The following is a 26,822-nucleotide window of genomic DNA, read 5'->3' on the forward strand; positions in this document are numbered from 1 at the left end:
TAGCCAAAGAAGCAAAACTCCCACCCTGTTTAGAATATGCACTGCATGATACGCCACTGAACAGAAAGAAGTTGATGTAAAACACGTAACATGGTTGTCTTGCGCCCAGCATGGAAATATTAATCAAAGATTGAGTAGTAGGAAGTAGATGAGCCTTTTTACCATTATAGCTACTTCTACTGTTACTGAGCATTGCATCATATTCTAGAGCGCTGCTTCACTTCGAGCACTTCACCATGAAATACTGGAAATTTTAACTTTATTGCATATTCATGTTACCTCTTGACCTAGTGCTGGCTTTGTAATAAGAGTAATGGTAGCTGGGAGTGTTTAACTGGAGAGATTTTTGGCTTATTAGTAATCTGCCATCTTCTGTCATCAGAAGACAATCATATGGGTCATGGCAACTCCCCAAATGTGTACGTTTGTATTAACTGATTGAAGTGTTGCTGACTATTAAGGATTACAGTGAGCATTGCAGGGTGCAGGGTAGGGTGTGTGATGGGGCTCAGGGCAGGGGTGAGGAGAGCTGGGCAAAGGCACCAGGACCAGGAGTTGGAGGGTTTGGGGTGGCAGGTCTGGGAAGGAGAGCCTCTGCTGTGGTGCTCAGCCCTGGCATCTCCTCTGGGCCCTGGCATCTCCTCAGTGGGGAAGGGATGATACGGTTCCTGACTCCACCATCTTCTCCAGGGGTGGATGGGGGGGTACCTGGGCCAGGCCGTAGCTCTAGGCTGCACATCGTCTCCCTCTCCCCCCCCCCCCCCCGCCCAGCATCTGTTGGGGGAGGGCAGTTCGTGGCTTCCCCAGTGTTGGCTGTGGGGTGCCAGGGCCGCGATGTCCGGCCCCGCCACGTGCTCTGGGGATGGGGGCCAAGATAGGCCATGGTGCTGGCCCCCCAGCCTGTGTTTTGGGGGGATGCATCAGGCTGCGGCTCCTGCCTCCAGGGAGAGGGCAGGGTTGGGTCACAACTTCCGTACCCTTACTAGTCCTCCAGCTGGGGTCAGGCTGGGCTGCAGTTCCCCAACTCCCTGCATGTCCTACAGAGTGAGGCCAGATTTGACCACAGCTCCTGGACCCTCCCACCTGACCTACACTGGGGGACTGAGCTGGGCCACAGCTTCCCCACCCCTCCTCCATCAGTTCTGTGGGGGGAGGCAGCCGAGCCAGGCTGCTTGCCCTGGTGTGGGGTTCAAGGCTGGGGCCTAGCTGCTTTCCTCGGCCCTGGCGTGAGGGCTGGGGTGGGAGGGCAGGCCAGGCCACTTTGTGACCCCCATGTGAGGTTTGTGTGAAGGGGGGCACTAGGCACTTTCTCTGTCTCTGGTGTGAGCCCTGGGGGCGGGGCTGGGCCACTTTTCCTGGGGCTGAGTTCGGGTGTAAGGCTCAGGACTAGGGTTCCTAGCCCCAGTGTCTTTGGGAGGGGGAGAATTCCAAGGGGGTCAGTGCAGGTGGGGTCTGGCAGGGATCCCCATGGCCGGCACTGCGGCCATAGGCTGGGAGAGGTGTTGGCGCAGGGGGACACTTAGCTGGTCTGGAGAGTGGGGGGGGGACTCGCATCTGTAGTTGGCCACTGTGTTTCTGCTCTGGCTGCCCCCCGTGGTCACTCTGCAGTGTCGCTGTTCCCTGTGCTTGCTGCCCCCAGTGGTGAGTCTGAAGCATTTCATCCTCCTCTCTGTGCTCCCTCCCCTTCCATGGTCTGGAAAACCATCAGATTGCAGGCACTTACTGTTTTCCTGCTGCATCAAAACCCTGACCTTGTTTTCTGTCAGGATCAGAGGAAGTTACAAATATGGTGATCCTCACTCTTACATTTTAAGAAGAGTTCTAGAACAAACAGACTCCCAAATGCACAGACACACAGATGCTATAAATATAGATAAATATTCTTGTTAGGGAACATTATAGTTAATTGTTTGTACTGGGACGTTTTTCTGTGTGCACTCCTGTCTTGCAATTCTAAGAACATTCTCAAGCATTTTCCTCTTCAGCTGAAAGTTTCCATGGTTAGTTTTGATGATAATTTCAGAGGCAATTTCTTTTCTAAATGTTTTGTCAAAAATAATCCAACCATAATTGGGTTAGTAATGATTTGAAGTGAGAGTTCCCCCACAACTTTAAACAAAACATTTAGTTGCCTTTCTGCATAGATAATCCAACAGTGGTTGAACTTTAAAACTTTCCATGTGGCTAGGCTGCGTTGAAGAAAAAGGAAAAAAAAGTAAAAGATGAATGGTGTCGTCATTGTGCAGGACTCATCTTACTAACGTTTGATTTTACTTAGATGTGAGGCAGCGTGATGGAACACATCCGCATATTCACAATCTGCATACTATTGTAACTATCTTTTTACAGTTTATGCCATGTGAAATGTCTTGCTGAGTTGTAATATCATGGTAAAGTGCTTGTTACATCCATAACTTTACATATAAGGTTGTAAGCTGAAATCATGACTGAGGTCTATTTCCCACCTAATTCTGAAGAATTAAACCAATTTCTCAAAGACAAAGGGCATATTGGCCTTATTTTTGCAAGACTTTTTCAGTTTATAATTATTTTACTCTTCCTCTTTCTGTAAAGCCTGTATGTAAGATATGCTTATGTTACACGAATGTATCCCTTTTAATAATATAAAACACTCTCAGGCAAACCCAATTATCAACAGAGTTTGTAAAAAAATCCATGAACCTTGATATCTTTTTTTATAGTTATCATGTACTGTAACACAACCTGCTTCAGGTAATTACCATAAATTATAGCGGTTGCCATTAGTGACTGTTATAATTAAGGTTGCAAATCAGTTTCCATTATAATCCCTTGTTTTCACACAATCATAACTTGTCAAAACATTAACCTGTGGGACTGAAGTTTTCTATGCTTACCGTTGGCTTGAAAGAATATATTTTGGGGAGCAAAGTTTGAATGGTCATGCAGGAAACTCATTGTGTTGGGGTGGATTACAGAGGTGCCCTTGGGGTTGTAACCTGGATGCTGATCAAGCCACTGAGACTGTCTTCTTGCCTTCTGGAGCGCCTCACCACCCTGTCCTATTAGGCCAGAAGCTCTGGTCTCCCCTAGTCAAGGCACAGAGTTGGAGTTGCTGCCCCCCTGCAGAACAACACAGACACTGAACCAGCTCAGTTCTGGGAGGGTTCAGCCAGAAGGCCATTGGCAGCATCCAGGAAAGTAACCCCTGAAAGAAACCAAACCCCCAAATAAATCTGACTTACTCTGAGTAAAAGTTTTAGACAGAGAAAGCTCATAAGATCAGCTCTCTTTATCAGTGAAAGAGAGAAAGGGACAGTGGTTGCTTCTCCCACCGCACCCTCCAGTAGCAATTATTTACACTGAGCTTGGTAATAAACCAAAGTGTTTTTATTAAGTATAAAAAGTAGGATTTCAGTAATTGCAAATAAAAATAAACAAATCAAAGTAAACTATTAAGTTAAAATAAACAAAACATATCAGCTAAGCCTAAGAAGCTATGCTAAGAAGTTGTTACATGCAAATTCTTACTCTAAACAGTTGTTCTAATCATCTCTTTCCCAAACTAAGCAGCCTCCTACCTTGGCCCCGATCTTTTTCTCTGTTCAGTCTTAGATGTTTCCAGCAGTCATCTTAGGTGGTAAGTCGGGGAGGGGTGTGTGTCATGGTATCTGATGATTCCCCTATTGCTTTGTTCCCCTTTATATCTCTTTTGCCCATGGTGGGAATTCTTTGTGTTCAATTCAATTTTTTCTCACCTTGAGTGGAAAAGTACCAAGTCCAAAATAGTTTTCAGCATCAGGTGGCCTGGCCACATGTCTTTGTAGGACAACCACAGTTTGGGCTTATAGGAAAAACAAAACCAATCACAGGTTGTTGACTTGATCACCAAGCCATTAAGTTCCTAAAATATCTCTTATGGTTTTACTAGAAAACGTGGACTAATTAAAGAGATTCCTGTTTAATATTTGTAACCTCACATACAAGAAAGATACATGCACAAAAACAGAATATACAGATTCAGAGGATTACAACTTCTAAAGTGACGTTACCTGACTTATTTTACATAAAGCATCTTTGAGTTACGCATATTCATATTCATAAGCCAATTTTCATAAAGCCTGACCCCCATGACACTCATTTCCAGTCTTTTTGAGTCATGAGAGCTGTTTGAAAAGCATGTCTGACTCTGGTCTCCTTAGAGACCATATATCCTAGAAAAATGAGCATAGGCCCTGCAGCCCAGACCTCTTTTTGTGTTCCATGCCCACTTCTGACATGGCTGCTGCTGCTTCTTATTGAGGATAGTTTAACTGTCAGTGGGAGAGCTATCACACGGAGAGGCTATATGGCAGATCTTACAGCAGTGCAGCTTCATTGGCATGGCTGTTTGGCTGCAAACTCACTACTGTAGATATAGTCCGAATCATTTTTCATAAGAGCCTCTCCCCATAAAGTAGGCCAAAATGAATTACGTCTGTTTTACTCGTGAGGAACGTAGATGATGTATGTCGAGAGTGTGGGGGGATATGTTAGTCTAGGGTAGGGGCAGCCAACCCGTTACAGACGAAGAGCCAAAATAGTGGTGGATGCAGTGCAAAGAGCCAAGGGAAAGAAGTTGCTGAGAAAAAAAACAAAACAAAACACTGCCCCTTTAAGAGCCGCATGTGGTCCAAGCAGGCTTCCGCCAGCCACAACGTCAGAGCTCGCTGTGTCAAGTGGCATCCTGCCCAGACAAGGGAAAAAGGTCAAAGCAGGGGACCATGAGAAGAGCCGTGGGTGCAGGAGTTGCAATTTTTCCTTTGAAGAGCCGCATGCGGCTCACGAGCCACAGGTTGGCCACCCCTGGTCTAGCAACTTGATCATTGGCCTGTGCATCAGGTAACCTGGATTCTAATGCTGAATCTGACCCTGACTTTCAGATTGACTTTGGACAAGATGCTTCACTAGTCTGTTCCTCTGTTTCCCATTTGTAAAACTGGGGAAATATTTACCTGCCTTTTAGAGCTCTGTTAAAACTTAACTTACACATCAAGCCAGGCCTGATGGCTACAGTAACACAATGTGCACTAGTTGCTGTTCAATTTAGTCATTTACCTGTATTTACCACACAGTGGTGTCTAAAATTCTATAGTAGTTCAGCCAAGAGAGAAAAGGAAGTTTCTCTTGTATTACAGATCTTACTGTGGTCTTTCCCTCAAACTGTGGGTAAACATTGACTTTTAAAAGATGGTCGCTGCAGGGAAGGCTGTATAATAAATTCTAGTTTATATTATATTATATTTTGTAGTAATTGGCATTCTGTTCTGCAGTAAAGGGAGATCAAACATAAGTCCAAAGAAGTGAGTAGGCAGGTGGGATTAAGAATAAGCTATCAACCTTAAACGCTTATTTCCCTGCTAACATTACATTAACACTTGTTCTTTTGCATACAATTATTTTTAAGAAAAGGCGATTCGTTTTTTCATACAAGCTTCTGGGAGAATGTTTTAATTAGTGTCATCAGATATATGATGATAAACTGAGGTATACTTACTATGAAAAATTACAGTTTTAGAAATAGTTCTTCACTTTTCTATACGCAAACTGTCTATATGCAAGGTAGTGTAGATTGTATGAGTTGTAAGCCAGTTTGTTGTATGAGTTGTAAGCCAGTTTGTTTTCAAAACATAAAATAGCATAGATTCTATAAAGCAAGGGCAGGCAACTTTTTTTGGGCTGTGGGCCGCTAACCCACAGAAAAATCAGTCAGGGGCTGCACACAAGTGAGAAGCAAGAAAAAAAACCCAAACCTTCACTTACGTGGCCCCCAACTGAGGAGAAAGTACTCTCCCCTCATTCCCCTTGCACATCAGAGCGGGGGGGGGGGGGGTCCTAGTAGATTTTGTGCGCTCTGACCCTGTGATGGGGTAGCAGGGGGGCTGGAATATCAGTGCAGGCTCTCCAATGCTAGGGGGACCCTGAGCTTCGGGAGCCTGATCCAGGTAAGCTGGGGGCTGCATCCAACCCCCAGGCCTGAGGTTCCCCACCCCTGCTATTGCTTCCAGGAGATCTGATGCTTGCACAGAGTCCACTGACTGTAATGGGTGTTTATGCAAATGGGAGGGTCCCCACTTATGGCCTCTGACTTGAAATGTTACAATTCTTCAAAGTCCTGTGATTTTTCTGGCAAAATGTGGTATTTACAAAATCAATTGCCCTTCTCATAACTGGATTTTGAGTGTAACAATGCTGTGTGCCTGATCCGTGGCCCAATAAACTCCCAAGCAATCATTCCATTCAAACAGGTTTTACTTCAAATTCTAGATCTCTGAGCTATCCCAGGTGGTTTGAAGGGCGGGGGAAGGAAGCCTTTATGCAAACTGTTACAAACAAAACATGAATATATGTGTGTAAAATGATTTGACATTATTTCCAAAACTACTGGTTGTAAGAAAATTTCTGATTTGTCCCTCTCTTTTGGGCTTTTCCAGTGGCAGATGAAAGCCAGGTTAGCTCATTGGCTGGACACAAACAAGGTAAGAACTTTCTTGTATCTTACTTGACCTGCCCTTTGCTCAACAAGTAGCCAGTGTGTGAGCAACAGCTGGAACTAGCTTATAGCAAGTGGCATAAAAGTTTGCAAATTAATTCATAGCTTCACTTCCACAGTGATAAATTAGGGCTTGCTTATTGCTTGGCAGTGTATATAGCTGCATGAATAGGCTGGGATCATTTTCAGAAAAAGCAATAATGGTTTCTTTAAAATATATATCTATTGAAAAGCGAGCAGAATGTGAGTTAAAATAAGCAAAAGACAAAACCTGTTACCTTTTCTTGAACCAATGTAAGCACTTAAACATTGTAATTTATGAACAATATAAATGTCTCATTTTCTTTGTCTCCTGGAAGACTTTCAGTTTTCCGCTCTCACAGTCCAAAATATTAAAGATAAACAGCCCTGTTAAAGCCTTCACTATTGGCGTTTCACTCCTATTTATTCACCTTTTGGTCTGACTGTACTACCAGAAAGACCTACTTTTTCTTAAACTGCTTAAGATCTGTGTTTCTTAGCAATGAAAGTTTATGTTCAACAGTATTACCATAAAGTCCTGTATGCATTGTAATAACAATTCTGTTAAACAAGTTGCAATACTATACAAAATGTAGTTGCCTTATTACAATAACAAACCTTGTGGATAGGGGACTTAGTAGTTGTGGTTTATCTTGACTTTAGTAAGGGCTTTGGCACAGTCTTACATGGCCTTCTCATAAACAAACTAGGGAAATACAACCTATTTGGAGCTACTACAATGTGGGTGTATAACTGGTTGAAAAACATTCATGAAGAGTCCCCAGTTCTGTGGTTCACAATCAAACGAAGAGTATATGAAGTAGGTTCCTATAGAGATCATTTTTGGGTTCAGTTTTGTTCAGTATCTTCTTTGGTGATTTAAATAACTGCATAGAGAGCACACTTCTAAAGTTTGTAGATGATACCATGCTAGGAGTGGTTGCAAGTGCTGGATAGCATTAAAATGCTAAATGAGCTGGACAAACTGGAGAAATGTCTGAAGTAAATAAGATGGACTTAAATGAGGACAAAAGCAAAGTACCCTTAGGGAGAAACAATCAGCTGCAGTCATACAAAATGGATAAGGGGACAAGAAGGAAGCAGTAGATGCGGTATACCTACACTTTAGTAAAGCATTTGATACTGTCCCCATGACCTTATAGATAAAGTAGGGAAATGCAACTTAGATGGGGCTATTAAAAAGTGGGTACACAACTGGTTGGATAACCATTCTCAGAGAGTAGTTATCAATGGTTCACAGTCATGCTGGAAGGGTATAACAAGGGAGGTTCTTCGTGTGCTTGCTCATGTCCATTCCATGTAGGTGTCTGCGGGCCGCATTCACAGATTGTCAGAGAGTTGTCCCCTAGCAGTACCAGTTGGGCCAGCAGAGGGGCGCCCCCTGGAGTGGCGCCACTATAGTGGTGCATAAATACCTCTGCTGGCCCTCCATCTCCTCAGTTCCTTCTTACCACCTGTGATGGTTGTTGGAGCCCTTATCTCGCTTGCAAGCATGGTTCCAGCGGTACCAGTTAGTTAGCACCTAGTTGAGTCCCATTGTTCTCCAAGTTGCTTTCCGTGTTAGTTTAAGTCATTGTTTTATCTGTATAGCTAGTTACTGTAAGTGTTGGGTTGGGGTTTGCCCATTGCATGCCAGGACCTCATGACTTAAAGCCCTGTGCAGACTGAGCTACGCCTATACCCCGTCGGGACCCACATAATTCAGGCGTAAAGTGTCTGGGTGAAGCTCACATCCCAGCAAATTGCAAGATTTGGCATAGTTTTAAGCCCCGGACCCAGTGCGAGAGACTCACGCCTGAAAATATTCCTGATGGAGTCAGTGCTCTGACCAGCACCGGCTGTGGATGCAGCACCAGAATCCCGCAGCACACTGGCCTCGGTGCGGGAGGCACCAGGTTCCTCCGGGGCCTCGACGGCATTGACACCTTTCTAACTGGTACCGGCTGTGTCCGCGGCACCAGCGGTGATGCGCTCGCAGGAATTGAGAGAGCACTCATCTTCCAGCACCCCTATCCTGATGGCACAACCTGCAGCACCAGAGTACTTGATGCCTCTGTCACTGGAGCAAGCTGGTGACAATGGTCTGTCACTCCTCCCAGCACCGCTCACCGGGCCCATCTTTGGCACCGCCGTGAATTTCACCCCCAGAATCTCCTGGCACCTGCACCTTCCCTTAGCCCTGCACCCTCCTGGTCTCCCCCTCTTCCCTCACTGCCCCTGTGCCCTTTGCCCTCTTTTTCCCTGATGCCCACCCCCTCACCACCCTCTGCCCCCTTTCTCCTCATGCCCCTGTCCCCGCCTTCCTCATGCCCACCCCTTCTTTCAAGCCTTCTCCCAGCACCTCCCCCTCCCCTGGCTCTCCTGCGCTCACGGTGTCACCATTGAAAAATGACGAGCCTGCTTTCAGAAGAAAGATCTCTGCAACTTTGAGCAGGCTGGGTGGAGTGGAGGAGCCGCGGCTCCCGGCTCTAGACGGCTGGCTTGGAACCGCGTGTCTGTGGGGGGAAAGGAGCTCGCGCGCACGCAGGAGAGAACGAGCCAGACCCAGCACTTGGCAGGAGGCAGTTGTAGTGGCGGTGGAGAACGAGTACTCTTTGGACTCTGACATGGAGTTGGTGCGGTCCTGGGCTTCGGCCTTATGCTTCCAGTCCTGGCACCACTCCAGATCTTAAGATCATTTTTGCTCCCAGTACCACTCATGCCACCGCAGCGCTTCAGGCCAATAGGTGCAGCAGAACTGGTCAGCTCAGTGGCAACACTCAGATCAGTGGCCTTTCTGGACCCATGGGTCTACCATCAGGCATAAGGGAGTGCCCATCCATGGTGGGCTCCTCGCACTCGGGGCCAGCAGTCCTGCCCTTGGCCACACTGCTTCCCCGATCACTGGCACCAGACCAAGTGACATCAACCTGGAAAGATTTCCCTAGGCCCTCATTGGAAGAGACCAGGGATCAGGACCCTCTGAGCCACCCATCTCCATTCCAGGCCTAGGAGCGACCTCAAGAGCATGAGAAGTCGACGGTACACAAGTATTCATTGTCCTCCCCAGATGAGGCCCTGGAGTTGGCTTCTCCATTGATGTCAAGAATGGATTCTCGGGTTCACCAGGACCTTCTCAAGAGGCTGGCACAGAGTCTAGGGGTGCATCTCGAGTGGTCATCGGAGGATTGCAACCTGATGGTGGACATCCTCAACTTGGAGGCCCTATCTTGTTTGGCCCTACCCTTGAACAACGTGGTAGGCAAAATTACAAACACTCTCTGGCAGACGCCTGCCTCTATACCACCTATGGGTAAGAGAGATGAATGGAGGTACATCAGGTGCACACCTACATGGAATGGACATGAGCAATATATCTTGAAAAACAACAGTTACAAAAGGTAAGTAACCTTTTTTTCCCAAAGGAATCAGTTTTGGAACCAGTTCTGTTCAATATCTTCGTTAATGATTTAGATAATGGCATAGAGAGTACTCTTATAAAGTTCTGGACACCACATTTCAGGAAAGATGTTGAGAAATTGGAGAAGGTCTGAGAAGAGCAAAACAAATAATTAAAGGTCTAGAAAATATGACCTATGAGGGAGATTGAAAACATGGGGTTTGTTTAGTCTGGAGAAGACTGGGAAGCGGGGGGAAGATCACTGTTTTTAAGTACATGATGGTTTGTTACAAGGAGGAGTGTGAAAATGCGTTCTCTTTAACTTCTGAGGATAGAACAGGAAGCAATGGGCTTATATTGCAGCAAGGGAAGTTTAAGTTTCACGTTAGGAAAAACGTCCTCTGAGGGTGGTTAAGCACTGGAATACAGGCTAGGGAGGCTATGCATCCTCAGTCCATGAAAAACCGTATAAGGGCAGGGTAAACAAACAGCTATTAGGGATGGCCTACATAAGACTTAATCTTGGCCTGAGTGCAAGCAATTGGACTAGAAGGCCTCTCAAGGTTAACTCAGATTATTTAGTGATGAACTTTTACCTGTGGTAGGTAAACATGAAATTCAGTGCTTTTCCTTATTACGTATTTTGATGCTGTGTTTTCCATCAGTTTGTTAGATCTCAAACAATTTCACCTTTCTATTTAATTCAACGAAGTGTAACTTTTCATAAGGTTGTTGTTTTCCCAGTACAAGTGTATATCTACTCACTTTTTTGGCCATTAGAGCAGTGGGAGGCAGGTGTGGATGTACGAAATAAAGAAATTTTGTGTGTGTGTGTGTGTGTGTGTGTGTGTGTGTGTGTGTGTGTGTGTGTGTGTTTCATGCCCACAACCCCCACTGCATAAATGTATATGCTGCATAAAATTCTTTCAGCATCTAACCCTGAGAAAAACAGTAAATGAAAATTCAAGGCTCTAGGGAAAATGCTTTTTATGAAATGTCGATCACACACCAGCATTTGCTCTGATTATGAGGTACTTATGAAGTTGTGAGCCTCATTTTGTCACTTTCTGTCTCTATCTGATCTGGCACAAGAAATGTATCAGAACTATTCCAACAGAATATCTGAGTTTCATATCTTCTCAAATGTATGGGGACCTCCAACTTCGCTCTCTGATGGTTACCCTCTCTGTTTAATTCTTCTGTTTTTCTCATGACATGCCTTTCTCTCTGAGACGTCCATTGATTTCTGGTCTTGATTCAGTGCTCAGAGTTACTGCACAGCTTTCCTTGCATACACTTTTGTCTAAAAAAACTGTATTTAAAGACCAGTTAAGATCATTTAAAGATCAGTTTATGGTGTACCTGCCCTATACAGCTTTGTATAGCTGCTGTAGCTTTGTTACTACACAGCTCCCTGATTTAGGAATTTCATATTGAAGATCCTTTCCTTAGTTTAGGGTAAAAGATCTCCCTTTAAATTCTTCCTCTGGTTTCCTTCTCTAGTCTGTGTATCACAAATATTCTTTCTCTGTAACTTGAGAATCAACTCGTATGTCCCATTCCTGCAGATGGGAAGGAACATTTTGTTACCCCTGACTCTCCTTTGAGTATGAAAAACCTTCTAAAAATGAGTCAGCAGATGGAAAGGTCTTTGGGAGGGCCCCATTCCCCCAGTCAGGAGAAGGTTCTTAATATTCCAATATCATTCAGTTTACCAAGGGTAAGTAGAGTGTCTTCCTATCAATAAACACTGGAACAGAGTCTGTTGAGGTCATAATTTGTTGGCAGTCAGTTGTAAAAAGGTGCTAATATTCTAGAATTATCAAGTTCCTAAACAACGCTTCCAATTTTCTTTACACAATCTTCTCCAAATTCTCTATAGATGACCTAATGAAAGATGCTGCAATCCCCAGTCTTTTATTTGTTTTTGTTTTGAGGAAGGGGATTAGAGCCATTTTGGCCAATTATTGGCAGACTAAAACAACTGCTATCCTTTGAAAACAATGAACAGTCCCATGGCACCTTAGAGACTAACAAAGATATCAAGAGCTTTTGTGAGTAAAACCCACTTCATCTGATGAGTTGCAGTGGAAATTAAAGATCCAGAGCACATATAACATTCAAAGAAGTTACTTGTCAAATGTAGGACCAGTGTTAATGATGCTAATTGAGTCAGGCTGGATGTGTTTCATTCATACCTACCTTTTGATATGTAAATGCAGATATCGAAAGTGGGGGAAATTGCCTTTGTAGCTTATTAACCAGTTAATATCTTTATTCAAGCTGAAGTTGATAGTGTCAAACTAGAAAATGAATTCCAGTTCAGCAGTGTCCCTCTGTAATTGTGTAATAAAATTCCTTTGTAGAAGAATGGCTACTTTTAAATCCATGATTGAATCTCCAGGGACGTTAAATTTTCCCTGTACTAGTTTATGTGTTCCCATTCCCAATGTCTGATTTGTGTCCATTTATCGTAGAGACTGCCATGAATATTGGCCAAACTGAACAGAGGAGCATTGCTGTCATATATCACATCATGTATCACATTTTGTGGCTTATGTGGTTAGGTCTTGTTATAGTCTTGCTTGTATAGATGTGTGGACAGAGTTGACAACAGGGTTTGTTGCAAAAGTAGGTTCCGGGTGAGCGTATCTATGATATGGTGTAGGGCTGCTGGTATTTGCTTAAGGTTGGAGGGCTCTGTAGGCAAGGATTGGCTTGTCTTCCAAGGCCTGTGAGAGTGAGAGTTTGCTTTCCAGGATGGGTTGTAGATTGTCAATGATATGCTGGAGGGGTTTAGTTAGGGACTGTAGGTGAGGACCAGTAGTGTTCTGTTACTTCCTTGTTGGGCCTATCTTGAAGTAGGTGACTTCTGAGTACTTGTCTGGCTCTGTCAGTCTGTTTCCTTATTTCCCCAGGTGGGTATTAAAGTTTTAAGAATGCATGATAAAGATTTTGTAGCTGTTTGTCTGTGGGATTGGAGCAGATCTGATTGTATCTTAGGACTTGGCTGTAGACAACAAGGCTGTGTCTAGACTATATCCCTAGTCGAAATTGCAAATGAAGCGGGGATTTAAATATCCTGTGCATCACTTGCATAATTGCGTCATGGTGCTCTTTCGAAAAAGCACCATTTCAAAAGTAAAACCATGGTCTAGACGCAGTTCTGTTGAAAACGACAGACTTTTTGAAAGATCCTGTACTCATTTTTTAGGAGTACGGGATCTTTCAAAAAAGGCTGCCATTTTCAAAAGAACTGTGTCTAGACCGCAGTTTTACTTTCGAAATGGCGCTTTCTCGAAAGAGCGCCATGACGCTATTATGCAGATGAAGTGTGGGAAATTTAAATCCCCGCTTCATTTGCACTTTCAAAGTGCCTCATTTACATCCCCTCTGCCAACAGAGGGATTATAGTCTAGACGTACCCCAAATTGTGTTTTGTTTCCTGGATGGAAACTAGAGGCATGTAGGTAATAACAGTAGTCAGTAGATTTCCAGTATGGGGTGGTGCTTATATGACCAACATTTATTTGTACTGTAGTGTCCAGGAAGCAGATCTTTTCTGTGGACTGGTCCGGGCTAAGGTTGATAGTGGGGTAGAAACTGTTGAAATCCCTGTGGAGTTCTTCAAGGGTCTCCTTCTTGTGGGTCCATATGATGATGATGTCATCACTGTAACATAAGTAGAGGAGGAGTACCAGGGATCAGGAGCTGAGGAACAGTTGTCCTAGATCATCCATAAAAATGTTGGCATATTGTGAGGCCATGCAAGTATCCGTAACAATGCCACTGACTTGAAGGTCATAGAATCATAGAAAACTAGAACGGGAAGGGACCTTGACAGTCATTGACTCCCGTCCCCTGCCCTCACAGCAGAACCCAGTACCATTTAGACCACCCTGATAGATGTCTAACCTGATCTTAAATATTTCCAGTGATGGAGATTCCACAGCCTCCCTAGGTAATTTATTCCTGTGTTTAACCACCCTAACAGTTAGGAAGATTTTTCTAATGTCCAGCCTAAACTTCCCTTGCTGCAGTTTAAGCCCATTGCTTCTTGTTCTATCCTCAAAGGCCAAGGTGAACAATTTTTCTCCCTCCTCCTTGTGGCATCCTTTTAGATACTTGAACCTGAAAACTGCTATCATGTCCCCTCTGTCTTCTCTTTTCTAAATTAGACAAGCCCAGTTCTTTGTCTTCCTTCATAGGTCATGTTCTCTAGACCTTTAATCATTCTTGTTGTTGTTGTTCTCTGTATCTTCTCCAATTTCTCCACATCTTTCTTGAAATGTGGTGTGCCGAACTGGACACAGTACTGCAATTGAGGCCTACTCAGTGCAGAGTAGAGTGGAAGAATGACTTCTCGTGTCTTGCTTACAATACTCACAACAGGTGTAAGTTTTCAAATGGGAAATAGTTACTTGCTATCATTTGGGTTTACCTAACCTCAACATGGAAACAACTCTGTTAGCAGAGGATTGAAAAGCACTTTTCCCATGAACATCAGCGTCTAGTATTGCCTAAACCAAAGCTCAAAAAAAAAAAAATATGAAAAGCAGATTCCTCCTTTCAGCTTCTTACGTCCCTCCCTGCACTGTTCCATGCAAATAATCGTATTTGAAATTTTCCCAAGAATATGGAGTTATTTTTATACTGTTCCTGTGTGCCTGACACATTCTGTCACTTAAGACTACTGAACCTGAAACCAGGGTTTCCATCACATACCTTTCTTAGGTTTCCCTTTTATGAGAAACTGTTAAGAAACTGCAACCATTTTCAGCTACTGGGAATAAAATAGCCTGTTGTTTTCTCATTACAAAAAGGAGAAATTCCACCTCATCCTAGACTTCAGGAAATTAAACATATTTCTCTAGTGAATTAATTATCACATACTTGCAATCAATGCAATTATCCCTTCTCTCCTTCAGCATGACTAGTTCTATGAGATGTGTGGTTCAATAACTTTGAAGGAAAAATACTTCTAGTATCTAGTGGACGGAAAATGTTTCCATCATTGAGTCTCACCCTTTGGTCTAGTTACGTACAACATGGAGCATATTTACTAGTTACTGGGCAGAAGTAATATTACTAGTTACTGGGCAGAAGTAATATTTACTAGTTACTGGGCACATTTTGGTTTCCTTGGTCTACCTCTGCCTAGGCAAAAGTTTTCTGAGCAATGCCCCAAGACAAGGCATTAGAAGCATGTGTAGTGTCTACTGTAGTGGTCCCATATTTCTATTTCCTGATATATTTCACCCACAAAGAGTAGTCTTTTTTTTGTTGTTGTTCCCTAATGAAAGTATGTGTTTTTAGAAACATCCCTAGATTTCCCTAGGACAAGGGTGCTCCTACTGGCTGATATCCCTGCAGGGGCTTATATTCACTTACATGCACCACAAACATGGGGGTGAGGGATAGCTCAGTGGTTTGAGCATTACCCTGCTAAACCCAGGCTTGTGACTTCAATCCTTGAGGGGGCCATTTAGGGATCTGGGGCAAATCCATCAGAGATGGTACCTGGTCCTGCCACGAGGGCAGTGGACTGGACTCGATGACCTCTCAAGGTCCCTTCCAGTTCTATGTGGCTATGTCTAGACTGCATCCCTCTGTCGACAGAGGGATGCAAAATCAAGCACATCAAAATTGCTAATGAAGCAGGGATTTAAATATCCCACAATTCATTAGCGTAAACATGGCCGCTACTTTTTTCGACATGGAGTTGTTGTTTTTTTTAAAAATGGCAGTCGAGTCACAAATCTGTCAAAAATAAACCCTTTTTGACAGATCCTTTATTTCTCAAAAAATGAGGTTTACAGGATCTGTCGAAAAAGGTTTTATTTTCGACAGATCCATGTCTAGACTGCCTTTTTTTTTTAAACTCAGTTTCAGAATCCCTGCTTCATTAGCAATTTCGATGTGCCTAATCTACATCTCTCTGTTGGCAGAGAGGTGTAGTCTAGACACACCCTGAGATAGGTATATCTCCGTGTATACATATATATATGTATATATATATATATATATGTGTGTGTGTATATATATATATATATATATATATATATATATATATATATATATATGTGTATATATATAAACAAGAGTATGACTGTACATTCTGGTTATTGTGGCATTGTGCACATGGCCTGTCTAAAAATGAGTCCATTGCAAAATCCATGTTCTTAGAATTGCAGAAATTTTCACAGTAACTTCTGTTCTTCACAATGGAAATCGAAGAATTAGCATGGTATTATGTCCCTCTTAGTCCTCCCTAGGAAGAGCCTGTATCCGCAGTGTGTGTTCATTACGGCATCCTCAAAATTCTTTCAGGAAGGGCCATCTCCATCTCCCTTTGCACTTATCAAAATAAATTTTTTAATTCTCTGGATCTCAGTGATAACAAACTTGAAAGAAAGAGACACACACACAGTTCCCCTTTAAAAATGTGAGAGACCCAAAATATCCAAGAGGTCAAAATCCAGAGGTATTAGTTCAGTTTTGTACAAGCTCTTCCTTAAATATTTTTTCATTTTCCTTCACTAGAAGAACAATAATGGGAGGAGGAGGAAGGGATTATTTACAAGAACCTGTAGATGTAGAAAAAATCACGTACTACTTTGTTTTCCTTTTATCCTCAGTTTGCTTTCCTATTTTGATTTACTCCTTGGAACTCTTTTAATATGTATTGACTGTCTGCTGAGGACCTTGCTGACACAGCTCTTTAAGATGATGCAGTTCTGGAGAAAAGCTGATGAGTTCTTCTTTATGAGCTTTGACATATTAATTAGTAAAATGGGCTAAAAAAGCTTTCCTGTTTCTATTTTAATGTCTCATTTTCCAAAACACCTGTCTGCATAGATGTAAGACAGAGAGGCACCATAAGAGCACCAGTGAGCGAAAGGGTAAAGCTGCTTGGTAGCAAATTTGTGATCTGTGTTTTACTTTCAATAGTCAGAGTCACAAGATCAGGTTGAATGGGTGAATGGGGAAACTGCAGCATCTTCTCAGAAAGGATCTTGCTGTTGTAGAAAGCAATCACCAGGATGAACCGGTTCCCTGTCTTGCTCTTCTCTAGAAGTCTTATAAGGTCCATCCCAATCTGCTTGAACATACACCTACAACTGGTAGAGGAACAGGTGGGGGAGGGCTTGTTGGCATTCAGGGTAAGAAGCACAATAGTCCCTTATCTCTTGGTGTATGCCTGGCCAAAAGAACCAACATGCCATTCATTGGAGCATCTTTTCCCTAAGTGTCTTGCTCAGGGAGTCGTGTGCACTAAATGTAGGAGGCTTTGGCGTAGCCTCTGGAAGACCAACATCTGGTGATCTCTTATGCTTGCGGGTCCACTACCACCCAGTATAGACTGTCTTTCCCAATCTCAAAGCATGGCTCTTATGGTCATCTCAACTCATTCATTTTCTCTGGATTGTGGACCCTGGCCCAGTCCTAAACTCATCTCAGGGTTTGGTCCTCCCTTTGTTCCTTCAGGAAATCCATATCCCTCTCCAGCTCCACCTGAACATCTTCCCCCAGCAAGCTTTACTGTGCAACTACACTGATGTAAAGGAATCAAACACCTAACCCACACAATTATACTAATGCAAAAACTGTGCATACACCAGGCCTAAGCGAGAGGAACAAAGCAATACTGTACTGCTGTACTGTGAGAATCTATAGATATGGTCATAGAAGGCAATGTTACATTTTATCATAGATTGGAGGCTTGAGAGAACAAATGCTAAACTTCCAACTTTCATTAGTTCTTAAGGAAGAATATGGATGAGATGATCCTTTACTTGTCCTAATACTAAGGGTATTCACTATGAAGTCTGAACTGTTTGTTATACAAAAAGAGTGTCTTCCAACATGGATGCAATAAACTGTTAATGAGTAAGCAGATTGTAAGTTGGTGGTGTTTGCTTCTGCTAGAGACCAGGAAAGAATTGAAAGAAGGTAGGAAACAAAAACAGTACCTTTATCATATTCTAATGTTTCTTCATTTAGCAAGGGAAACTCAAACTAGGTATTCCAGATGTCAGTTAAGATAATCTTATACAAAAATTAGGACTGATGGAGCAATCATTTCCCCTCTACCAAATTACCTGTACTTTTACACGAACACTTAATTTTTTCACTGGGTCAGTGGGGGACAGGCTAGGAACTTATTAGTTCTTATGCCTCAAACTGGTTTTAGACAAGAACTTTCAGGTAACAAAATCTGCTGTATCATTTACTTTAAGTAAATAGCAACTTCTTCTCTGGGTGCATGGCTAGAGGTCCTCACTGATTATCCTCATAGCCAGAGACTGAAGATAGGCTACAAGGAGATCCATTAACCTGCCTTCTTAATGACACTCCTGGGTTGCTTGGCTGGGTGGTCTTCCACCATGGAAGGGAACAGGCAATCACTTCCATCATGAGAGAGAATTGTTTTAACACTTTCACATCTATAACTTTTCCTGCCAACAGTACAAAATGTTCTTCCCTCTACAGAGTAGTCTCTTATGTAGAGAGCCTTCAGGTCTTTCCCAATTTGCATATATCTGCAAGGGGGCTGTTCTGATACCCAGAGATTACTGGGACAGTGCCCCATTTCTCCAGATATATCCCTATTCTGGGGGGCTGGGAATGAGTGTTGAATTCAGTACATCAAGGTTACACTGCTCAGGGAATTCTCTACAGTATTGTTAATCCAACTTTATAGCTGACACGTGCTCAAGGAGCAGAAAAAGCAGCAGTGCAGGCCTTGCTGTCTCCTGCTTCAGGCTTCCTCTTCCTGTTTAGTTCCCTGTATTCCTGTGGTTTTTTCTTCATTTAAACCCCTTCTGCTCAACTGGTCTCCTTTGTTCACTCCTGGTAAGTTTCCACTGCTCCTATTTGCACTGTTCCCTTCCAAGGAGCAGCTAAAGTGGTTTTTTAAGGAGGCGGTTCACCCACTTTTCCAGATGTTTGCTCCTGAATGGGGTCTTTATGCCCTAAGCACTTACTATGGTATCTGTCTGATGCGTACCTTCTACAGGCCATGTGAGCGATGGTGGATTCACACATGTGTAAGGACTCATAATACGGCAGCATCTCATAATACAATTTAACAACATCAGTCACAATTCATAAGTTGTTCAGATGTAGCCCCAGTCCTATGCATGGTTTTTCTTTTGTCTTTCTGTTATATAAACTTTGTTACCATAGTTTTATGTTGCCAGAATTTCTTCCTATTGCTAGGCATTACTAGTTGCTGTTAAGTATGCAATTCAGTGAAACCAGTCTAATTGGGATGGGGGATAATATCAAAAGGATATTAAAAACATAATTCAGATGTTAATAGCTTTAATTATTACTTCTGCTTCATATAAGGCCTGCCTGTGTTTAAAATGAGCACCTCTCTTTTGAGACTGAATGTATTGGCTGTCACATTACAGGGGACTAAGAAGAAGCACACATGCAGAGGTCTCAATCTGTTACAGGCTGAAATATCCAACATGGGAATGGTGCAATGTCAGCATGAGTGATTGTAGGTTGTTCACTGGTTGCACATTCCAGATTAAAATCATGGCCCTTTTTCTTACGCCTACCTGCACTTGTTCCTAACCTGCCACATTTCATGTCCCCTCTGCAGAGTTCTGCTTTGAGTCAGAGCTCCAGGTGCTCATCTATCATTTTCAGGCTTGAGAGCAGGAGAATTCTTACACACTATGTCTCTGATTTTTCCCTTATTTCTCTTGCACCTCATTGTTGCTGTTTATAACAACAAGTTGTGCCGTGTGGTTGTAAAATTTTGCCATTCTGATTTGGATTTTGCACTGGCATAAATGTGAACCCAGTCTGACCTCCCACTCAGTCTGCTTTGATGTGGAGAGGTCAGAGATTTCTCAAAGGGAACTGTGGAACTCCACTCCAATACATCTGATGAAGTGGGTTTTTCCCACGAAAGCTTATGTCCCCATAAATCTGTTAGTCTCTAAGGTGACCCTGGACTTCTTGTTGTTTTAGCAGCTACAGACTGACACGGCTGCCCCTCTGAGACTTTTCAGAGAGAGCTGTTCATCAAAACTGTCTTGGTATAGAATAGTCCATCTATCTCTACAAAGTGAAAGACACCAGGGGCTTTCTGATCTGTCTTCAAAGTTTCCTAAGTGTGATTCAGGCTTTGGGGAAGTCTGCACTATTATGCCACACCCGTACATATCCCACCAGAACCTATTGATTGATAGAGACAGGGAGGGGGGAGAGAGAGAACCTCAATTACATGGTCTTCCTTCCCCATATATATCTCCAGGCCCACCATCTGCTGCTACCCCTAGCTTTATCAAGTAGCTGCTTGATTCTTATCAGTTTAACCTCTGTCCATGAGGTTCTGAATAGCAGCTATCAGAACTAGAAACAATTATTTGTAAATAAAATTTTTAACTTCTGCAGAAATTAATAGTTTATGCCCTGTAACTTGCCAGAGAAAATGTGTCTCATGCTGTGAATTAGCATTTAAGAATTCAATTTGTTTAATATTTTTAAGGCTGTGTTTTAGTCATGGGTATTTTTAGTAAAAGTCATGGACAGGTCATGGGCAGTAAACAAAAACTCATAGCCCCGGATCAGTCCATGACTTGTACTATATATCCCTAACTAAAATTTGGGCTGGAGGGGCCACAGGTGCTCAAGGGGCACTATGGATGCTGGGGATGTGTGGCTAGGGACCCTACTGGTGTTTTGGGGTGCAGGCTGGTGGTGGTACATTGCCCGGGACTCCCACTGGTGCTGGGGATGAGAGGGTTGCAAGACTGGCAGACTTCCGATAGCTCCCTGCAGCTACTAGGGGGAGGGAAGGCTGGGAGGCTCCTCTGCACACTGCCCACACCACAAGCTCTTCTTATGCAGCTCCCATTGGCTGCCCTTGAGGTAAGCATGACCCCATATCCCAACCCCATGCCCTGGTCCTGAGCTCCCTCCCACACTCAAACTGCCCCAGCAGCGGCCAGTGTGATTGGCCCAGGGACTGGTTGCTGCAGAAGTAACGGGGAGGTCAGAAAGTCACGGAATCTGTGATTTCTGTGACCTCCATGACAGACTTGCAAACTTCAATATAGGTCATAAGCTGATCTGATTTTGTGTGTGCATCTGAGGCAGTCGGTTGGAACTATATTAAATCATATAAATGTAGATGATATCGCTGACATTGCATGTACATATACAGAAATACGCACATCCACAACACAGCTACATTCTAAAATGATTTACCTCCAGTGCAGTCTCACTGGAATGGGGATGTAATGGGATGCAAGTAAGAACAGAAAACATAAGTATTTAAGCGAGCTCTTATGATACTCCAGGCCACTCAGTCTCGGCTTCTAGCTGTGAGGCTGTGAGTGAGTAAGATTAAGAAATAGTACCTAATGTTTTCCCCAGGTTCTAAGTGAGCAGTGATGGTAAAATGGGAAATAGAACCGAGCCTACATTAGCTGTATCCAGAAAAAATGGTCTGACATTTAGAAATATTGATCTCTTCTTCCAGCTACCATTTGCTTCGGTTGCTACTGTGGCTGCTCAGCACCTTCCAAAGCTAAGCTTCATGTTGGGAGCAGTCAATCAGGTGAATTTGCCAGGTAGAATCTTGGGGATTTAGATGTTACATTAATCTCTAAATCAAGGCTCGTTGAACTGTTGACTGATTTTTGCATATAAGTATAAAGTGAAATACTCAAACGATAAAATTTGGCTGGTAAAACCTTCAGTTTCTACATGAAAATCCTCTGACCTAAAGAAAATGGTTGAATTCTACAAAAGGTTGTTTCCATGCATTTATAAGGCTTTCTAAGGGCTCTTTACGTAGGAATAGTGATGAGATATGGGGACTGATTACAGCAGGTGGACTGCATAAAGGAAAGGGAGTAGCTTGAGAGCCTGTATCAGCCATTAGTGAGAAGAAACTGCTCAGGTCGTTGTAAAACCATAGGCTACCTAATTACAAATGTACAAATTTCAGATCTTCTAGTCTGTACTCTCTTCACCTAGTCTTTCTTATCTGCCCCTTACGGCTATGTTTAGTCCCCCAGCTAGTATGTGTACATTTATGTGCTCCTGCGTGTTCAGGACAACGGTCTACAGATGTTTGGGAAAACCCTTGAGTGTATTAGGGACTGAAAAGCATTGGCAGTTACTCTGGCTCTTTTAGTTGTTCATCATGAATGAAGAAACCTGCAGCCACTGTCGAGTGCCTCATTTCTTAATCTTCCCCTCTAGGAGTTAGGTTTTTATAGGCATAACAGCCGGTGCTGGCAGTGGGCACATTGAAATCACTGGCGCCAAGGAGTTAATGAATTTGGAAAACTTCCCAGATGATACATCTGTCCCTCTAACTTACAGAGATCAGTGAAGGAGGATTAGTGAATGACTCTGTTGCATAGTTAGAAAAAGGGGGCATAAACTTGGGGGGAAGCAAGAATAGATAATTGCTGACCCGCTGGAAAATATGCAATGAAATAACTCAGAGATTTACCTGTGTGTTTTTTTCTGCTCTAACTTGCCTGTTTACCAAATGCTACTGTCTAAGGTTTGGGTGTGTGGAGGGAGGGAAAGATCTATAATCCTCAGCAGAGTTAAGAATTTTTTATTATTATTTAAATCCTCTCATCTTTCTTTGCTAAGATGTAGTTTTTTAAGGGAAGCAGCGGGTAATTGATATTCCAACTCCAGCTCATTTCTCAAACATTGTCTTATGTTGTGTTTACTTTTCATAACATTTTAAATAAAGTTTTATCGTAAGGAATAGGTTGCCAGCACTTATTGATATATGTCTTTGCATAGTAAAAACTATACACAGCAATATTGTGGAGGAAAAAAAGTTGAAAGAGTTGTGTTGTTGCTAATACATCTCCTGAAACAGCATCTGTCATTGTTAGTAGCTCTTGCAATAATAATAATACCTAACACTTTCCATACAATTTGCTTCAAAAAGGTCACTAATATTCTTATTGTACACAAAAAGCATGCTACGGTCAGTCAGTGTAAATTGTATTCCTGATTGTGCTTTGCATGTGCCTGATCTTTACCATTAATTATGAAGGGTGGTACTGACTGAATACTTTATTAAACTTGGTTATCACCAGCAATTCAGTTGCTAGTTAACGGAAAGTACTAAAGATGAAGCCAATAGAGTTAACAATCAATTCTGGGTCACTTTAATAGTGAAGAGTCTGTATGTGCATGCAGTAAGCCATTAAGGAGAAAGCTGGTTGCAGGTTGTTTGGATGATATTTGATTCTGTTAGAGATCAGGAAATAGGCTTGAAACAAGTTAGAAAACACCAGCCAGGGAAGAAGAAATCACCCTCTGCCAGCACTGCTCCAATTCCTTTTTCATTATTAACCAAAGGTCCAAAACATACCTGTGCATCCCAAAGCAGTCTCACAGCCCTGCAAGGGTCTTAGCTCTCCTCTCCAGGACTTCCCAGCCCTTCCCAATAGCTAGTCCCTGCTCCCTGCAAGCATCTATCTCCTTTTTATTCCCTTTCCCTTACAGTTATGGAATCGACCTCTCTCGAGTCTTTCCTGACCTGGATGTCTCCTATCTGGTCTTATGCCTCAGAGTAGGAAGCCTTCCTGTAGGGCACCTTATTAGGAATGTGACCTTTTATTCTGTTTATAGTTAATCATACTTCCCTGGGTTCTGCTCTGGCGGCTATAGTCTTAATAAGTTCAACAGAGTTGTGTCTGTTAGTTCTAGCTCTAGAGCCCCTGGGAACACAAGAAATTGTAGGAAAATATCACATGCAATCACAAAACCATCTATCTTTTAGTAGTTTTATTTAAATTGCCAGTAAAATCAAGGGGAGAGAGAGAGAGAGATGCACAGGCACGCGCGCACACAGCCCTCACATGGATTGGTTGTCAATGTAAGAGACATTCCTGCTGGAGTCTCCCATAGGAAGCTCAATTGGCCTGTTCTAGGTACCCCTTTTTATACAGTGATTCTGTGTACACCTATTCTCTTTGCTTATACATGCTGTCATTATCTGGCATGGAGGGAGTGTGCAAGAGCAAGGGAGGGTGAAGGAGCAGGCTGGGGGTAGGTGTCCGGGCAGGGGGCAGTGAGGCTGGGGTTGCAGGGTTTCAGTGGAAAGAGTGAGTGAGGGGCCTGGGGGTGCAGGGTCTTGGCAGAGTGGTGAGTGAGGGGACTGGGCATGCAGGGACGGTGCATGGCTCCTGCCTCCCCGTAAGGGGGGAGGCCTCACAGCTCTGGCCCCCGCCGGGGGGGGGCGCATGGCTCCCAGCCCCCCCTCCCTGGGAGAGGGGGAGGGCACGTGGCTCTTGGCCCCTTCTCTTCGCAAGGGGGAAGGGCGCATGCCTCCTGACCCACAGCACCAGGGAAGGAGGGAGGAGGCAAGGTGGCTGAGGGCAAAGGAAGGCGGCAGGATGCAGTGACGTGGTGACATCACTCTGTCCTCCCACAGGAAAAATATGTTTTTAATACAGAGAGAGACTGTAGATTTTACAATTAAATTTAACTTTCCTAAATATGTTTCTTTAGTATTACCCATTCCTGCATCTTTTCACAGAATTTTAGGGCATTAAATCATTTGCAGGTCAACCAAATGACCTCAAATAGCCAAGTTAGATCTTGCAGGTTTCAGCCTACAGTTTCCCTATATTTTAGCTTGTCTGAGGGAGGTGGTGGAATCTCCCTCTCTGGAGATATTTAAGAACAGGTTAGATAGACATCTGTCAGGGATGGTGTAGACGGAGCTTGATCCTGCCTTGAGGGCGGGGGGCTGGACTCGATGACCTCTCGAGGTCCCTTCCAGTCCTATGATTCTATGATTCTATGACCTGTCACCTAAATCCTCTAAATATTGTTCCCTCTAATACTTGGATGGGCTCAATCTTTTATGTTTATTTACTATATATTTGAAAAAGTTTGTCTGTGAGCGAGTCTGTCTGTCCATCCATCTGTTTGTTCAAGACTCTTCCTAAATGGTAAGAGTTAGGACCACCAAATTTCATATGCAAGTTACAGACTTGGTTGTGCCAGGGCAATAGGATGTGCCTGGAATGCAATTGTTTTTCACAAGGGAGAGGACTGCTAGCAGGGACAGTTAGGGTATGTCTAGACTACCGCGTTTTGTCGACGGAAGTTTTGTCCACAGATATTGTTGACAAAACTTCCGTCGACAATTTGCGTCCAGACACATGGAGTTCTGTCGACAAAGCAAGCCGCTTTGTCGACAGAACTCCGTAGTCTGGACGCAACGTTACAGGCAATAACACCTTCTGTCGACAGAGTTCTGTCGACAGAAGGTGTTTTGCCTCGTAAAATGAGGTATACCAGCGTCGACAAAACCGCGGAGTTCTGTCGACGTTATGTCGACAGAACTCCGCGGTAGTGTAGACGCTGGTATTGTTTTGTCGACAAAAGTCCACTTTTGTCGACAAAACTAGGTAGTCTAGACACACCCTTACACTTATCCTGTGATTTCTCTAGTACTAGTCCTCTCCCTATTGCATGATAGAGCTGTCTCAGTGTTGCTCCTTTGCAGGCTGGCCACCACATCTAAGGTCCATTACAAGAGTCAACTGGCCCCAGGGGTTCTTGACTATGGTCTGATGCTTGTGCAGAATTCTTGTTGAGACTGTTAATGCTGAATTGACTTCCTGTGCATGATTTCCTGCTTTTTCATTCCTCCTAAAGGCCTAGTGTGTATTGTTTTAAGTGTGAAAAATGAACAGAGAATATGAAGAAGATGAATTAGGTTCATTTTTGGAGGGTGCATTTGGGACAGAGCACCTTGAAAGGAGAAGTTAGCCTGGAGACATAGAGCCTAATCCTGTAAAATACTGTATTTCCTCCTCCCTGCTAACTTCAGAGGTGGAGGTTGCTCACTGTTTTGTAGACTCAAGGCCAACGTTGTGATGGCACGATGAAGTTTTCTTTGAGGGCAAGTTCCCCTCCAGTTCAGCAAAGCTGTGTTCTATTTTCAGTATGTGGGTAAACAAGGAGAGAAATGTGACCAGTTTGTACCTTGGTAAAAGCCTCTTTTCTCTTGGGAGTAGTGCATAGGGGCCAGAAGAGGAACTGAATGTCTATCACTGATTTGTAGTGGAGGTTTTGATGTAATTACAGTATTGGAATTACATGTAACTATATTCTAGATGCCAAACAATAAATATCAAAAGAAGCAAACAACTTTCAAAACCTTGAAAAGATTTGGAAAAGGTGGCATGTTTGGCATTGACTAAAAATATGAATCTTTAACATAGTCATCGTGCCTGTTCTCCTTGATAAAGCAGAGTAAAAGAAACCTACAAAAGAAATTGATAAAATTAACTCATTCCAAAATAAATGTCTGTAGATCTTCAAAGTCTACTGGAAAGAGTTTCTTGCTATTTTAGACACTTGAAGTAAACTAAGCCAATATAAAGCATCAAATAGGGTTATGAATACAATGATGAACATGTGTAGGACACGCTTTAAGAGTGCCAAGAACACAACTTCTATGCCAAGTGTTTGGATACCACCTGGAAAGAAAAAAAGGTTATGACCTTAAAAAAACAAAAACAAAAAACCACAGAGCAGTAGAGAAAGAAGTCAAGTCTATCAGTGTGACACTCATAAACATGAACAGACCAGTACAAGACTTAAATAACTGGTGGATGCTGAATGCATCTCCTGGTGCAGGAGGATAAAAAAGAAAAACAGTATTTGTTGCCTGTCTGCAGTTGGCATAATTTCCTATGTTCACAAAAGGTTTATTTTTAGTTATAATAAACTGAGAGACCATAAAAAAGAAATGAAATAAAATATGGTTATTCAGATGTCTCTACTTTCATTGCTTTATAATATACTTAGATGTTTAATTCTGAAAACAAAATGGCAAAATCATTTGACTGAAGCCCACTGAAA

At 43.1% G+C, this 26,822-nt stretch overlaps 1 protein-coding gene across 7 annotated transcripts in view; it reads left to right on the top strand.

Annotated features, from left to right (window-relative positions):
* PARD3B (par-3 family cell polarity regulator beta) overlaps window positions 1-26,822 on the top strand; it is a 604,960-nt gene that overhangs the window by 353,593 nt on the left and 224,545 nt on the right. For 6 of the 7 annotated variants that reach the window (XM_075934324.1, XM_075934323.1, XM_075934326.1 and 3 more), the window contains one exon: window positions 6,453-6,497. The exons of the other annotated variant lie outside the window; for it this stretch is intronic. In XM_075934324.1, the coding sequence (XP_075790439.1) occupies window positions 6,453-6,497 (45 nt within the window). The remainder of the gene's footprint in view (window positions 1-6,452; window positions 6,498-26,822) is intronic. 7 annotated transcript variants of the gene reach the window in all.

The sequence above is a fragment of the Pelodiscus sinensis genome, chromosome 7, assembly GCF_049634645.1.
Source record: "Pelodiscus sinensis isolate JC-2024 chromosome 7, ASM4963464v1, whole genome shotgun sequence".
Taxonomy (NCBI): Eukaryota; Metazoa; Chordata; order Testudines; family Trionychidae; genus Pelodiscus; species Pelodiscus sinensis.